The sequence below is a fragment of the Acomys russatus genome, chromosome 10 (assembly GCF_903995435.1).
Source record: "Acomys russatus chromosome 10, mAcoRus1.1, whole genome shotgun sequence".
Classification (NCBI taxonomy): Eukaryota; Metazoa; Chordata; class Mammalia; order Rodentia; family Muridae; genus Acomys; species Acomys russatus.
This window is the reverse complement of record NC_067146.1, coordinates 53,251,050-53,266,018: the sequence shown is the minus strand read 5'-3', so window position 1 is coordinate 53,266,018 and position 14,969 is coordinate 53,251,050. Positions and strand designations below refer to the sequence as shown.

Genomic DNA, 14,969 nt, shown 5'->3' with positions numbered 1-14,969 from the left:
TCGGAACTCACAGAGATCCATCTACCTCTGCCTCCCAAGTGCTGGATTTAAAGGTGTGCACCACCACACCCAGCTATGTGCCTGTGTCGAATTAGTGTAGCCTTCCTGCCTCTCCCCCCAGCAAAGCTGCCAGCTTTTTAGTCTGCCAAAAGCCACATTCCAGTCTGAACCAATCAGTAGCAGGACAACTCCAGATCCATTTCTTTGGGTTTTCACTGAGACTTGCGTGACTTCACCATGGCAGCTTGCTTTTTACTGTGATAGGCTCAGAGCATCATCTTTTGCGCAGGTTTGTAATGAGCTATTGAGAGAATAGTACCAAACATTCTGCCAGCACTTAGCTCTACCCCTGCCCCCAGCAGTTCAGGGGCACACCTTCATACAGTGGGGGAGTCATCCCAACAGGACTGGGTGTCTATTGAGATTAAGTGAAGAGAGTAGGGCTGAACTACTTCCTGTTTGACACCCATAAGTGCTGCTGGCCTGCTCTGACCTTACTATGAGGGAGTCTGCACCAGTCCAAAATCAAGACATGGGCAGTGCCCTGCTTCCTTCATGTATGCCCCATCTCTGGCTTCTGGTGTTGCCATCCAGCCTTGCCTTCTCACTTTGTGCATGGATAGACTTCTGCTCCATGATCTGTAGCATTCTTCCCACCCCCATGTGTATGTGATGTGTGTGTGAGTGTGTGTACATGTACACTGCACACTCTCCCCACACTCCGCCTTCTCTCCCCACCTCCCTCCCTCCCTCCTTCTCCCTCTCCCTCTCTTTCTCTCTCTCCCTCCCTTCCTGTCTTCCTCTCTCCCTCCCTCCCTCCCTCTTCTTTTCTGTCTGTCTGTCTGTCTGTCTGTCTCTCTCTCTCTCTGTCTCTCTCTCTGTCTCTCTCTCTGTCTCTCTCTGTCTCTCTCTCTGTCTCTCTCTCTGTCTCTCTCTCTCTCTCTCTCTCTCTCTCTCTCTCTCTCTCTCTCTCTCTCTCAGAGTCAGGGTCTCACTATGGAGCCCTGGCTGACCTGGAACTCACAATGAAAACCAGACTGGCCTCAAATTCCCAGAGATCCACCTACCTCTATCTCCTGGGTGCTGGGATTAAAGGCATGTGCCACCATCCCCAAGTACCTCTTTCATTATGAGGACACTTACCATACTGTATCAGGCCCACCCCAGACCAACAGAACCTCACCCAGACTTGATGAACCTGAAAAACCCCTGTTCTAAATAAAGTCACATTCACAGTGCTGGGCACTAGACTTCAGGGTATGCATCCAGGGTTAGTCTGGCCTGTAAGAGTTAACTGGCATCATAACTGGGCGTACCTGAGCCACCATTGTCTCAAAGACAGATTCTGGGATTGCAGGAGCTCTGTAATGTGAATGACTTTTACTCCTGGCAGATTCATGTCCCCAGTCTCCATGCAGCTGTTTGCTGGTACCACCTCTCCCTCCCCCTCCTTCCTCCTGTCTATCTATGCCACTTGAGAAGCCCCTTTCCATCCAGCCACTTCCTGGCATGTACAGGTCTTAGGAACAACCTATTCCTAAAAAAGGATTATGTCACCAGGAATGCTTACATCCCACATCTCTTGTGTGCATATCTGTGTGTGTAGGGAATGTGCATGTGTGCACGTGCACATGGATGTCAGAGAACTTCTTTGGGTACCTTCTAAAGCCTAGAACTTACCAAGTAGGTTAGGCTGACTCCCCAAGCCCCAAGGATCTGCCTGCCTCTATTGACTCTCCTCAGAGCTGAGAGTATACATGCTGACCAGCAAGCCTGACTCTCTTATGTGACCACAGGCTCAAGTGCTTATGCTTGCAAGGCAAGCACTTTCCTGTTCGCCCAGATTGCCATGTGACTTCTGCAGCCATGCCCTTGGCTCTGTGTCTCCGTATAAGGAATCTCCACCAGTATGGAGCCATGGTGTTTGCTGTGGGCACATGCACAGTGGGGAGGGAGAAGAGAGCAAGCAGTATTGGCCAAGGGGAGAGTAAAGCCATGTGGAGGGGAGGAAGAGGCCAGCCCCGATGATGTCAGGACTATGTGAACACCTCCAACAATGGGACCTGCTCACACCTCAGCATGGGTGGTGAGGGTGTCTCTGAACCCTGAACGTCTAAGAGGCTGTGACTACACTTATTAAACTCTTCCCTGATTTCTGCATTTAATATTTCAGGGTTGTCTTTCAGAGGAAGATACGGGCTCTTAGAAGTAGAGACCCCTCTCTCCTCTGCCAAGGCCATGTCTCTCATGAGCTCTGTTCTTTTCCGGCAGCCTCCAGCGTCTCCTCTTCTCCATCAACACCCACCCAAGTGACCAAGCAGCACCCATTTCCCCTGGAGTCCTACAAGCAGGAGCCTGAACGCCTAGAAAACCGCATCTATGCTTCCTCGTCCCCACCAGACACCGGCCAGCGCTTCTGCCTGGCCTTTCAGAGTCCAGTGCGGCCTCCACTGACGTCTCCCACACACCATGCCTCTCTAAGAACCGTAAGTCCAAACCTCCTTTCCAGGGCGGGGCTGGACCAGGCTATGGGCGAGAGGACAGGGCTTCCTCATACCAGCTGAAGTGCTCACTGCTAGCGCATGTCAAGTGTGCTGTCCTAAGTCCCAGGCTGAGTAAAACCTGCAGTGTGCAGTTGACACAGTAGGAGTCAAAGCTGGCTCATTCCTTCCACTTGGGGCATTACCAGGAGAATGTCTGTCCCTCTATTTCTTAAAACTCATGCCTTGAAAGCACCGGTTGGATTTGCCTTCCCTGGGTTGCTAAACTGTCACCAGCAAATCAGAATAAGTTTTTAAAAAGAAAGGCAGGATTGCGTTCTAGAGTTCTACAGTCTGACGTCACCTGATTTGAGGTAGGTGCTTAGAGGGAAGCAGGACAGCATGTCTTTGTGGCTGTCAGAGGATTAGTTCAGAAGGTCTGGATTGTTGATGGAGGCCAGATTCCCGCCCCCCCCCAACACCCAGATATTGTCTAAGTCCACACAGTGCCCCGTGCATGGAGTCCCTACCGGCCGTGGCCTGTTTAGGTTGAGTTAGACACTCTCAGAGTCATCCCTGAGTCCACGTGGGATGTACCAGCATGGATGGATCCTGGGGCTGTGACAACAAAGCACAAGCTGCCACTGGAGATTGGTTCTGGGACCCCGAGGGGGCAAGGTCCTTGCATGCTCGATCCCTTTTATAAAATGGCATGGTTTTCACATGGTCCATAGGCCCATCCCCCAGTAGATTTTTAAAAATGTATTTATTTATTGTATATGAGTGCTTTATTCGCAGAACAGAGCATCAGATCACATTATAGATGGTTGTGAGCCACCCTGTGGTTGCTGGAAATTGAACTCAGGACCTCTGGAAAAGCAGGCAGCACTCTTAACCACTGAGCCATCTCTCCAGCCCTGCCCCCTGTAGATTTTAAAACCATCTTTGGATAACATAATTGATAACACAGTATAAGCTTTATGTAATGTCACTCTATTGCATTATTTAAACAGCCTGGAAAAAATGCGTATCTACTACAGAGACAATCTTGTTTCAAATATTTCCAGTCTGCAGTCTAATAAGTTGACAGATTCTGCACCTGTGTAGCAGAAAGCCAGTACTCCCCTTAAAATAGCACCTTACATTTCTACACAGTTCTAAAGCTCAAAGTCCAAAACGAGAGCCTGGGTGGAGCTGCACTTAATCCAGGCTTCCAAAGCTGCCTTTCTCTCCTAGCGTCCAGCAGCTGGGCTTTTCTGGATCCAAACTCCATCTCCTAAGTAACCTACCCTCTTGTCTGCTTGTGTCCCGGTGTCCCTTTTCTGAGGACACTAGTCGTCTTGGGTTAAAGTCCACCTCAATGGCTCCATTTTAGCCTGGCAACATCCAGGACCTTATTTCCAAATAAGAGTCCCACTCGTGGGCACTACAGTTACAACATCGGCACATCTTCTCGAGGGACACTGTTCAGCCCTAGCAGTTGATATCTTTGGGAAGGGGAAGGTGTTTGCTAAGCAGAAAGCATACTGTGATTACTCTTCTTTATTAGAGGGTGCTTGGTGTGTTCACGTGCATGGCCAGGGTTAAACTGCCAGGCACTGTCCCTGTTCTCCAGAGCTGACATACTGTGGCAGTGTTAAGTGGAAAGTTGATGGCTGGGATAAGGGCTGGAGCTGACACAGTACCAGCTGAGTTGAGCCTGGAGTAATGGTGTGAGAGAAACTTCTAGAAAAAAAATGACCCATGGCTGGAACTGGGTGTCAGACAGGCTGTGGTCAGGGATAAACCCCAAGTCTGTCATGCTGAGTGAGATAAGCCGGACACCAAATGACAAATACTTCATGGTCTCATTTATGTAAGATCCCTATACTTTTTATAGAAACAGAAAGTAGAATGCTGGTTTCCCAGGGGCTAAGGGGTGAGAGGGACATTTCCTTAAGTTACACTGAAGGGTGGGGTGTAATATGTGTGTCGCAGCACTTGTGCAGAGGTCAGATGACAATTTTCCAGTCTCCTTCCACCATGTGGATTTCAGAAATAAAACTCAGGTCCTCTGGCTTGGCAGCAATAGCCAGTACCCACTGAACCATGTCACCAGCTGTGGGTGACATTTTTAAGGAAAGTTCCCCTTTGGGAAGATAAGGTGGTCTTGGACATGGATGTTATGATGGCTCCATGACAGTGTGGATAGGATACATTTATGTCACAGAACCGTGTGCTTATAATGACTCTCTGCTGCGACCTGTATGATATGTGCCTCCTCACACCAAAAGACAAATCTTGTCCATGACTTGTCTACTTAAAGCAGCAGAAAATCAGGGTGACCACCCAGGGTTCCCCAGTTCCATTTTGAAATGATGTGTTTCAGGAATTGGAAAAGAAGAGCTGAGAGAAAGGCTTAGCACATTAAGTACATGCCACACAAACACAAGGACTTGGCTTTGGATCCCCAGCTTCTATGCCGGAGCTAGGTGCCATGGCACGAATGTGTAACCCCAGTTCTGGGGTGGGAGGGAGAGGAAACAAATAGATTCTTGGAGATTGCTGGCCCTCCAGCCTAGCTGAGTTAATTAACTTGAGGTAAGCCTCAAATATAAGGTGGAGAACCACAGAATACATGTGATAGCTACCTCTGCTTTCCACATGCATGCTCACACATGTGCACACACACATCACAGCACACATGTGCATGTACACACACACACATACACACACACACACACACACACACACATCGGGAAAGGTTGTCCTCACTGGCCGCTTCTCCTAACCACCTGTAAATGCCCATCCTGGGGCACTGCCCCGCCTGACACTGTCTGCAGAAGCATCTGCAGCCACAGTGGGGCTGGGAGTTATTTGACGTTCATACAAAATGTGTCCCTTTATAATTGGATTTTGTTGGGCGTCTTTAATTTATGTGCTGTTCTTTAAGAGCTCAGCTGATTTTGTTAACTTTGCTACTGGCATAATTTTCATGGAGAGATATGAGCTGCTTGATGATTTCTGGGGCCCTAAAAATATTTCAATATAATTTATCTCTGCTCTTTGGAGTAGAGACTCATTCCATAAATGAGGACTGTGAAGATCAATTTTTCTAAAGCCAGCTCCCATCAATTTTATTCTAAAGTTGGAAAGAGGGAGAGGTGAAAAATTAGTCTTTAGTGAGAGCATTTATTGAAATCCTTTATTTATTCAGCAAATAAATACAGGCTGGAGGTACGACTCAGTTGGTAAAGTGCTTGTCCAGAGGGTGTAAAGCCCAGTGTTAGTCTCTGACACCACATAAGCAGGCCTGGTGCAGGATTCTTATAATCCTGAGAGGTGGAGCTAGGAGAATCAGAAGTTCAAGGTCATCCCCACCTACCCAATAACCCTAAAGGCAGTCTAACTGTCTGAGACCCTGAGTTTAAAAAAACAGAAATGCCAGGTTTAGTACTAGCCTCGGTGAGAAGGTGACAGATCCATGAGCAACCCTCATGGGACAGACCGTGAATTGCCCCCTGCTCCAGCAGCCCTGCGTATGGCATCCGGGGCACCAATAAATAGCCCCTAATTGAACAAAGGAAGGTGCTTTGCTTGAAAATGGGGGTGGAAGACAATAAAACACGCTGGAACCTGCCTAGTTATTGTGGAGGCACAATCTGTTCTGTCTTGGGGAGTGGAAGACTGAACCCCTTTGTCAGTAGGGAGGGGCAGTGACCAAGCATTGCATTTTTGGGGTGTCTGTTGTCTGCCTGCAGGGATCAGATGGGGTGTGGAGGAGGCAGTGGGGAGTGGTCATGGCCTGGTAGCAGAGAGTACAGTAGCTCGCAGAGAGCTCTGAGAAGGAAGAAAGTGAAGGCTTTTGGAGGAAAAAGGAAGAGTCAAGGATGATTCTAAAACCTTTGCCTTGACCAGCTGGAGTGGATTTGCTGGGTTAGGAGAGCAAAGAGGGAGGGGGCCATGTCTGTGAGGAGGAGTCGGGGGTTGTGGGACAGTGAGACACTATGGCTCCTGAGTTCAAGGGAAGAGTGTAAACAGGATTGGACATATGAGTACAGAACAGAAGCATCTTAATATAAATATAAAATATCAGAGCCACGATGGTGTATGAAATAATGTAGAGAAATGTGAGGCTGGGGAAAAGAAAATCAAGCAAAGTGGACAGCTGAGGGACAGGCAGGGGAAAGGGGATTCTGAGCAACAGGAAACAGCAAGGGGCACAGAAGCGCAAAGTCCTCCCATTTCACCACGACCTCAACAAGACCTCCTCTGGACCCCTGCATGGCCAAGGGCCAGAGACATGTACACCATGGAATGGTGACTGGGGGTGAAGAAGTGGCAATGATAGCGTGAACTCTTTCAAGACATTTGATGTAGGGGCTGCAGAGATGAGCGTGTGCTTGCTTGTGATCTTACACCGATCAGGCCTCATTGCCTAGGGAATGGTGCTGCCAACGGGGGTGATACTTCTCACATCAGTTAACTTTTGAAGATACTACCCCACAGACTGCACATAGGCCAAACCAATGTGGACAGTCCCTCAGGGAGACTGTCTTCCCATTAAAGTGTGCCCATATGCACAAGCTCAAAGACACACGTAGACATACACACGCATGCACACAAGCATGCACACATGCTGCTGCTAAGCAAGCACTCCACCACCAAGCTACACCGTTGGTCTTAGAAGCTCACTTTTGAACTCTGTCTTGAGTCAGAGTCGGAGTTTGGGGTAATAGTGTCATTGAGGGAGTAGTCTCAGAAAGAGGGGAGGCAGGGAAAGACCCAAAACCATGGTATGGTCCCAGTGCAAATTGAGCTCTGCCCCATGAACTCGGATCTCCAGAGCTGTGAGCCAAAATAGACTTCTCTTTATTTCAGAAACAGCTTGCACCCAGTGTTCCATTGTAACAATACAATACAATACAATACAATACAATACAATACAATACAGTACGAGTCCAGCATCTGGAGGGTTTGATCTCTTGGAGGCCTGGCTCCTAGGTCTGCAGAGGTTGGCCTGTGTTCTCTGTTTGCCTACATCCTTTATATCCCCTCCTGTTCTTGTGAGGATCCCAGCTTCCTTCCCAGGTCGGGCATGGAGCTGACAGCCTTGTGCATTCTGAGTGTGCATCTAGCCCTCCCTCAGCCTTAATTACCACTTTACAGGCTCTGTCTCACAGAGCACAGTCGAGTGGAGGATAATGAATTTGAGGGAAAGACAATTCAGTCAGATAATAAATAATTACTGTCTGAAACCACTGAGATATGAGGGCAATTGTTCCATGATAATTGATAACTAACATTTGTTTCCTTTTGGGAAAGTGACCCCAGCAAAAGATAATCTTTTATAAAACTGTGTTAACCAACTTCACTGGCGAGATTTCCAGTTTATGTAGCCTGAATACTGAGGGAAATCTCTGACCAGTCAGCTCTTCAAGGTTATTTGAGATGAATAGCCATGTCTGTGTGTGTGTGTGTGTGTCTGTCTGTCTGTCTGTCTGTCTATCTGTGTGTGTGTCTGTGTCTGTGTACATGTGTGTGCACATGTGCACGTGTGTGTGCATGCATGTGGGGACCAGAGGCTGACCCAAGGTGTCTTTCTCAATCACTCACCACCTTATATTTTGAGACAGGGTCTCTCCTAAAACTACAGCTCACTGATTTAAACTAGAGTGGATGGCCAAGCCCTAAGGCTCCTCCTGTCTCCACCTCCCTAGTGCTGGAATTCCAAGTGCCTGTATCATATGTGATGCTGGGGGTTGCTCTCAAATGCTCACGCTAAGATAATAAGCACTCTATAGACTGTGCCGTCTCCTCACACAGCCTTTTATTTTGTGTTAATCTTAAGACAGAAAAGCCTTGTGTTCTGTCTGGTCACTACATATTATATAGCTGCAGCAAGCCATCACCCTGTGCCCATAAACACACGCAAAAATGTACCAGCTAAAAGTTTTTCAGACAAGGTCTCATGTATCCTAGGCTGACCTTGAGCTGTGTGGCTGACGATGATGTGGCACTTCTCGCCTTCCTGTTACTACCCCCAGTGCTGGGAGCGCGGGTCTGCACCACTGTGCCTGCTTCATGTGGTGCTCAAGATCAAACCAGGGCTTTGCACGTGCCGGACCACACCCCAACCCTGCATTATTTTTTAATTTTAAAAGAAAAGCACTCTAGAAGTCTATAAATGTTTCAATTTACATTCCATTGAGAAGCTTTTTTGTATCCTGCTTTGGTTTTAATTCCTGTCTTCTGCTTCAGATACCCAGTGACAGCCTGGTAAAGATTTGCCTTGGAGTGTGTCTGTCCAGAGATGGCAGACGGACATTTCTATCACTCATTACTCACTACAGATTAGATGTTTAAAAATAGTGGGGGAGATTGACAATGGGTCAAAGAGTAGGGGCTGCTGAGAGGACCATGGAACTGGAGCTTTCCTGGCGCTGTGATGAGACAGGAGACAGCCGGAGAACAGCTTCTCTCCTAGCTCCCAGCAAGGTGCATTCTTCCTGAGTCCCTGCCCTGCACAGAACAGAAGGCAGCGCAGAGACAGGAGCTCCACCCAGTTCTCTGAGCAATGGCAGGTCTTCAAGAGTCCTCTGTATCTTTTTCTCCAGGGCAGCTGAGGGCCAAGGATATACCAGATCTTAGCGCTCTCTCTCTCTCTCTCTCTCTCTCTCTCTCTCTCTCTCTCTCTCTCTCTCTCTCTCTCTCCCCCCCTCCTTCCCTCCCTCCCTCTCTTCCTCTCTCCCTCTCTCCTTCCCCCTCTCCCTCCCCCTCCCTTCTTTTCCTTCTCCCATCTCTGAGGCTATTCCTTCCTCCTGCCTGCTTCTCTCATGTCCCCAGGAGCTCACAAGAGAAATAATTTGTTCAGCTTTTATTCCCTAAAACTCTTGTTTGTGGGGCACTGTCCCAGGCACTGAATATTGAAAGGTGACATTGATAATCCCTGCCCTGAAAGTCTTCCCAACAGGAAGAAGGGGTCCCCCAGAAGAACAACTCTGGAGCTAAGGCAGTGGGGGAGTATTCCTCTTTTCCTCCTTATGACAAAGCTCACACTGTGGGGAGGGGCTTCTGAGTATCCACGGGATAGGAGGCCATACTCAGCACTGTTTTAATCATAGGGATACAAAAGTAGAATAAAATGAACATGGAAATTTCCAGGATGACTTTACTCTTCTGCAGAGCCAACATGTCTCATGTTTAAATCCATGTCAGTCTGTTCCTCTAACCCTGTCAGTAGCCACTCTAGGATCTTCCTTGAATTTTCCATCTTAAAGGAATAACCCTGCCTACCACCAAGAAGGGACCACGTTTAGGATATTGGTGTCATATAGAGACGGGGTGTTCCCTGCAGTGTGCTATAGCAATCCTCCAACCGACCCTTTACTGGGGGTGGAATGACAATGGCTGTGTGCCCTATGTTGGGCTGGTAGAATAGAAAGTGTCGCCTGCCTCAGCCTGGGACCGTAACTGTATGTCTCCAGTGTAAGGAACCGCCACGGGGTACTCCACTTACATGTTTATTGCTGTATTGTTCACCACAGCAAAGAAATGGGGCCAACCTAGGTATCCACCAACAGATGAAAGATAAGGGGAATGTGGTGTAAATAACACATGGTGGAATCTTAGCCAGTCATGAAGAAAGATGAAATCATAGTGCTTGCAGGAAGATGGACTGAGTGGGAAATTATGTGCTAGTAAAAATAAGCCAGACTCAGGAAGACAAATACACTCTTCTCTGCTGTGCAGATCCTGGGTGCGGAGGTGGTGGTGAGGTGGTGGTGGTGGGGTGTCTATCTGAGTGTGTGTGTGTGTGTGTGTGTGTGTGTGTGTGTGTGTGTGTGTGTGTGTGTGTGTGTGTATGGGACATAAGACTATCATGAGAAGCAAAAAAGAAGTCTTCAAGGGATGTTGGAGAGGGAAAAAGAAAGGAAAATAGAAAACATGTGACATTAAGGAAGAAGTAGAGGGAGTCGGCAGGGGACAGACAAGGAGCCGGGAGTCAGGAGAAGGCCACCAAAATGTACGTGTGAATGCCATCGTTCTGAAGCCCACCACTGTGCATTGATTTGTTGTTTTAATTACAGGAAAGGAGAAGAAGGGTGGAGGGAAGACGGGAGAGGAGAGAATGGAAGGGAACAGAAGGGGAAGGAAAAGGAGAGGAAGGGAGGGGAAGGAAGGAAGGGTGGATCCTAGTCCAGGCCAGGGGTGGAGCCAGATGGCAGGGTTACTGAGAGACTGTGGGCTGTTGTATTGCCAGACTCGGTGTAAAGAGACACGAGGGACAAGCCGGAGGAAGGATGACCATGGCTGGGGCTTGTTAGTGAGCTGAAGAACCGCTTTACAGGCCCTGTACCTATGTCTCCCCCACCTTATGCCTCTGCTGGATGGAGACATAGAGCTCGCCTCAGACTGTGACTTGGGCCCAGTAAGATAGTTAGGACAGTTGCTCATCGAAGGGCTCAGCTGCTAGCATGTGTGGAAACCAAGATTGGACCACGGCAACGGGGCTCCACAGCCGTGTTCTCAGCACAGCTTCCCACTATGAAGACAAGTGCTGGGACCCTGCCTCTCCACCTCATGCTGACTCATCCTCTCCCACAGTTCACATGCCTAATTCAGGCCTTGGCCCACTCTGCCTCTTGAGCCACATCTGGCCTATCACTTCATTTTTATGAAAGTTGAAAAGCACATGCTTGCCAGGCGTGGTGCCACATGCCTTTAATCCCAACACTTGGATCGCTGTGAGTTTGAGGCCAGCCTGGTGTACAAAGCGTGTCCAAGACAGCCAAGGCTACACAGACAGATCCTATCTAAAACAAAACAAAACAAAACAAAATCAACCCTTGTTGTCCCACGCTAGAACCACAGCCCAGCAAAGCCTGAGAGATTTCCATGCAGCTTTTCTTGAGCAGTTTGCTAATCCCAGGCAAATCCATGCCAGAGCTTCCCTCTCTGCTAGTGTGCAATTACTTGTGAGAAAGTCCAGTGCAAAGGGCACAGTGAGCCTGGTCCCCAGAAACACAGGAGACAAGAAGGAGAGCTTTGCCCTGACGCTGTGAAACCAGGCCCAGCACAGAGTGCAGTGGGCTTGGCCACTCGTCCTGCGTCCCAGGAGCCCTGGGAACCTGGCTGACATGGTACTGGAAAAGCAGTAGATAGTCTGTGCCATTAGTGCTGCAGCCCATGACTCTTGTCCCCCAGAGTATTATAAAACCACGAGAGTCACTTCAAAATGATGGAGAAGACTGGGTAACATGATTAGGGAAGATGAGGGGTTGTTGTATGTCCTCGAGCAAGAACGGTCTGAATTTGAAGGCAGGGACACAGATGGTCATCATAGACTTGTCACCATCTTCTCTGCGTGGCTTTTAGAGAAGTGCTACTGTTTAAATGTAGAATGTCACTGGTCCCCAGAATGCTGCTGTTGTTAGATGGTGCAGGCTTAAGAGGTGGGGTCTTGTGGGAAGGTCCTTAGGTCTCTAGGAACATTTACTTGAAGAAGACAGTAGGCCCAGTCTCTTCCTCTCGTAATGCAAGTGGTGTGAGCCTGCCACATGCTTCTGTCAGGTGTATGTCAGGAATGCATGCCCTGCCAGAGATTCAGAACAGTGGCCAACCCATCACACTGTGAACCAAACCAGTTACAAGTTAATAATCTCAGGTACTTTTCATAGGCATAGAAAGGTAGCCCATACAAGTGAATGGGCTACACTTGCATCTGGTGAAAGGTAAAACAAGGCAGACATGAGGACCAGAGTTAGAACCCCAGAACCCACATAGATGCTAGGTATGTGTGGGGACCCACATGTAAATACAGCACTCAGAAGGCAAAGGCGGGATTCCCCAGGCCATGTTGGCTAGCTAGACTAGTTGTGTGGGCAAGCTTTGAGTTCATTGACATACTGTGCCACAAATAGCATGGAGAGCAACTGAGGAAGTCTCTGGATATCAGCCTTGGGTCTCCATACATGCATACACATGTTTATGCACCTACACACATATGTATGTGCATACGTAGCATGCGCACTGGCACATGCAAAGGAGATTAATTTTCTAAAAAGATTTCACTAGCAACAGACTGTAGGGAGCATTCATGGAGGGAACTAAGCAAGGAAAGGGAACTGAAGCAGCAGCCACAGGACGGCCATAAGCTGCAGCTTCTCATAGGAAAGCACTGATTTAAAAGTCATTATGTGATAGAGTTGGCTGGGCTAAGTACTTCCCAGTTATGTGTCATGTTGTGGGGAGGGGTGAATGTTGCAGAGTTGGGGCATGAACGGATGAGTGACATTACCATTCAGTTATCTAGGATAGTATAGTAGGTGAAAGGTAGGCTTTACTGGGTACTATTGAGTGACTTTTCCTGGGGAGGCATTAATAAGCGTCTCTTCACCACTGACAGCCACAATCAAAGACCAAAGAAACCACTCCACCCAAGTCTAGCTTAGTAAAATACTGAGTTTATTGAGGGTACTCATAGGAGCGTGGGTGACACAAGGCAGCCACATCACTGGAAGGCCACTGACATGAAGATGACTCAAGAAAATTGCGTCCCTAGACAGACAGCTTCAGAAGAAGCAATTTTACCTCTTGTATAACCATAGGAGGAGTCCTGTGAGTCTTGTAACTTTCAGGAACTTTTTAAGCATTGTAGGTTTCCATAGCTTCCAGAGCCACTCTTTTCCCTCTGAAACAGAATGTTTCACTGGGGAGGAAATGGTTTGGTTTTGTTTTCTTCCTTTGGAACATCCGAGATATCAGGTGCCAACATCTTTTAAGTCTGGAGTGGGAGAACCAGAAGTGTTTGCCCCAGGTTAAGGCAAATGGATCAAGACTTAGAATAACAGGAACGGGAAGAAAACAGTTAAATTCTAAGAAGGGAGACTGCTTTGCCAACATATTTGTGTGAAAATGCACTGGGTTTAGGGAGTGAGAGCTAGGACTGAACATTAAACTCTGGAAAAATCGCCTCTGCCCACTCATGCGCCATGGATGGCTTGCCTCGATTTGCATCTAGATGAGAAATTCCTTCGGCTCAGAACCAGGCCTTTCGCCTCACTCCCAGCACTTAGAAAAGCATTAACAGGAGCTGGTGAAATGTCGTTGGTACAACAGTGACACAAACCCTAACACCAGTATTAATAGTGTTGCCTTAATGATGTTGTGGAAATGAGCCACGGCGGGTGATGGAAAAGTTCAGGACAAGCCTCCTCTGCGGTTCCCCTGGGCACTCGGGCATACCCAGTTAATGAGTGACCACCCTCTCCCCTCTCCCTGGCTACAGGAGAGGGCCCTGTAGCCCACATTTTCCTCTTTCTGATGCTTGGCAGGGGACCCTAATCCATTGCCGTGTGAGGTCCCGAGGCCTGTGCTGCCCTGCTTAAACAGAACTGCAGGAGAGAGGTTGTGCTGCCCTGAGGCTCCATCTGGGATGTCTGTCTCTCTCTGCCACACACTGTTTTGCTGGACTCACAGTGCAGCAGGAGCCACTGCAGGCCCACGGCTTGCACTGCTCTGTCACAGATTGGAGGGCTTACTTGATTTTCATGCTTGGATCTGATGAAGGCACTTTCTTTGCTTTCTTTGCGTTTAATCATCTTTACATTAGAAGCCTCCAGATGGGGTGTTTTATTCTTTTAAAAATAACATTCCGAGCTGGGCGTGGTGGCAAACACCTTTAATCCCAGCACTTGGGGAGGCAGAGGCAGGTAAGTTCTCTGTGAATTAGAGGCCAGCCTGGTCTACAGAGTGATTACCAGGACAGCTAAGGCTGTTACACAGAGAAAACCAGTCTCAAAACAAACAAGAAAAAAAAAAAAGAAACAATAAATGAGGGATCAGTGGATAAAAGTGCCTGCCTCTAAGCCTAATGGCCAGAGTTCGATCCTTGTACCTACATGGTAGAAGGAGAGAAATAACTTTTATAAGTTACCTTCTGACTGCCATAGGAGTGCCACAGCACATGCGCTCATAAGCACACACCCACACAATACATGTAATAAAAATTTATAATGTAAAAAAAGCATTCTGGTCCAGCATAGCGGCCCATGCCTGAAAAATCTCAGCATTCTACAGCTAATGCTGGAGGATCAAGAGTTCAAGGCTAGCCTATGCGCTGTAGCAAGGTCCTGTCTTAAGAGGAAAACAAAACAAAGCAGGCAGACTGGAGAGATGACTCAGTGGTTAAGAGCCTGTGTTCTTCTTCCACAGAACCTAAGCCCCCACCTGGCAACTCACAACCATCTTTAACTCCAGCTCCAGAGGATCCAACGCCCTCTAGAGGCTTTCACAAGCATTGCACACTCACGGTGCACAGATACACACACAGGCAAACATTCATACACATAAAAAAAGAAAGAAAGAAATCTTAAAGCAAACAAGCAAGAGAACAGAGACAAGTAACATAAAATAAAATTCTCACTCTTCTACAGCCTGTACTTTGAGACTCATTTCTCTGTTTCAGTGTCAGCATTCCTCTCTCCTATGGACAGAGGTCTGGAGATG

At 48.0% G+C, this 14,969-nt stretch overlaps 1 protein-coding gene across 14 annotated transcripts in view; it reads left to right on the top strand.

Annotated features, from left to right (window-relative positions):
- The window catches only part of Prkag2 (protein kinase AMP-activated non-catalytic subunit gamma 2), a 338,192-nt gene that overhangs the window by 244,566 nt on the left and 78,657 nt on the right, over positions 1-14,969 (top strand). For all 14 annotated transcript variants that reach the window (XM_051152191.1, XM_051152187.1, XM_051152184.1 and 11 more), the window contains one exon: positions 2,272-2,486. In XM_051152191.1, coding sequence (XP_051008148.1) covers positions 2,272-2,486 — 215 coding nt within the window. The remainder of the gene's footprint in view (positions 1-2,271; positions 2,487-14,969) is intronic.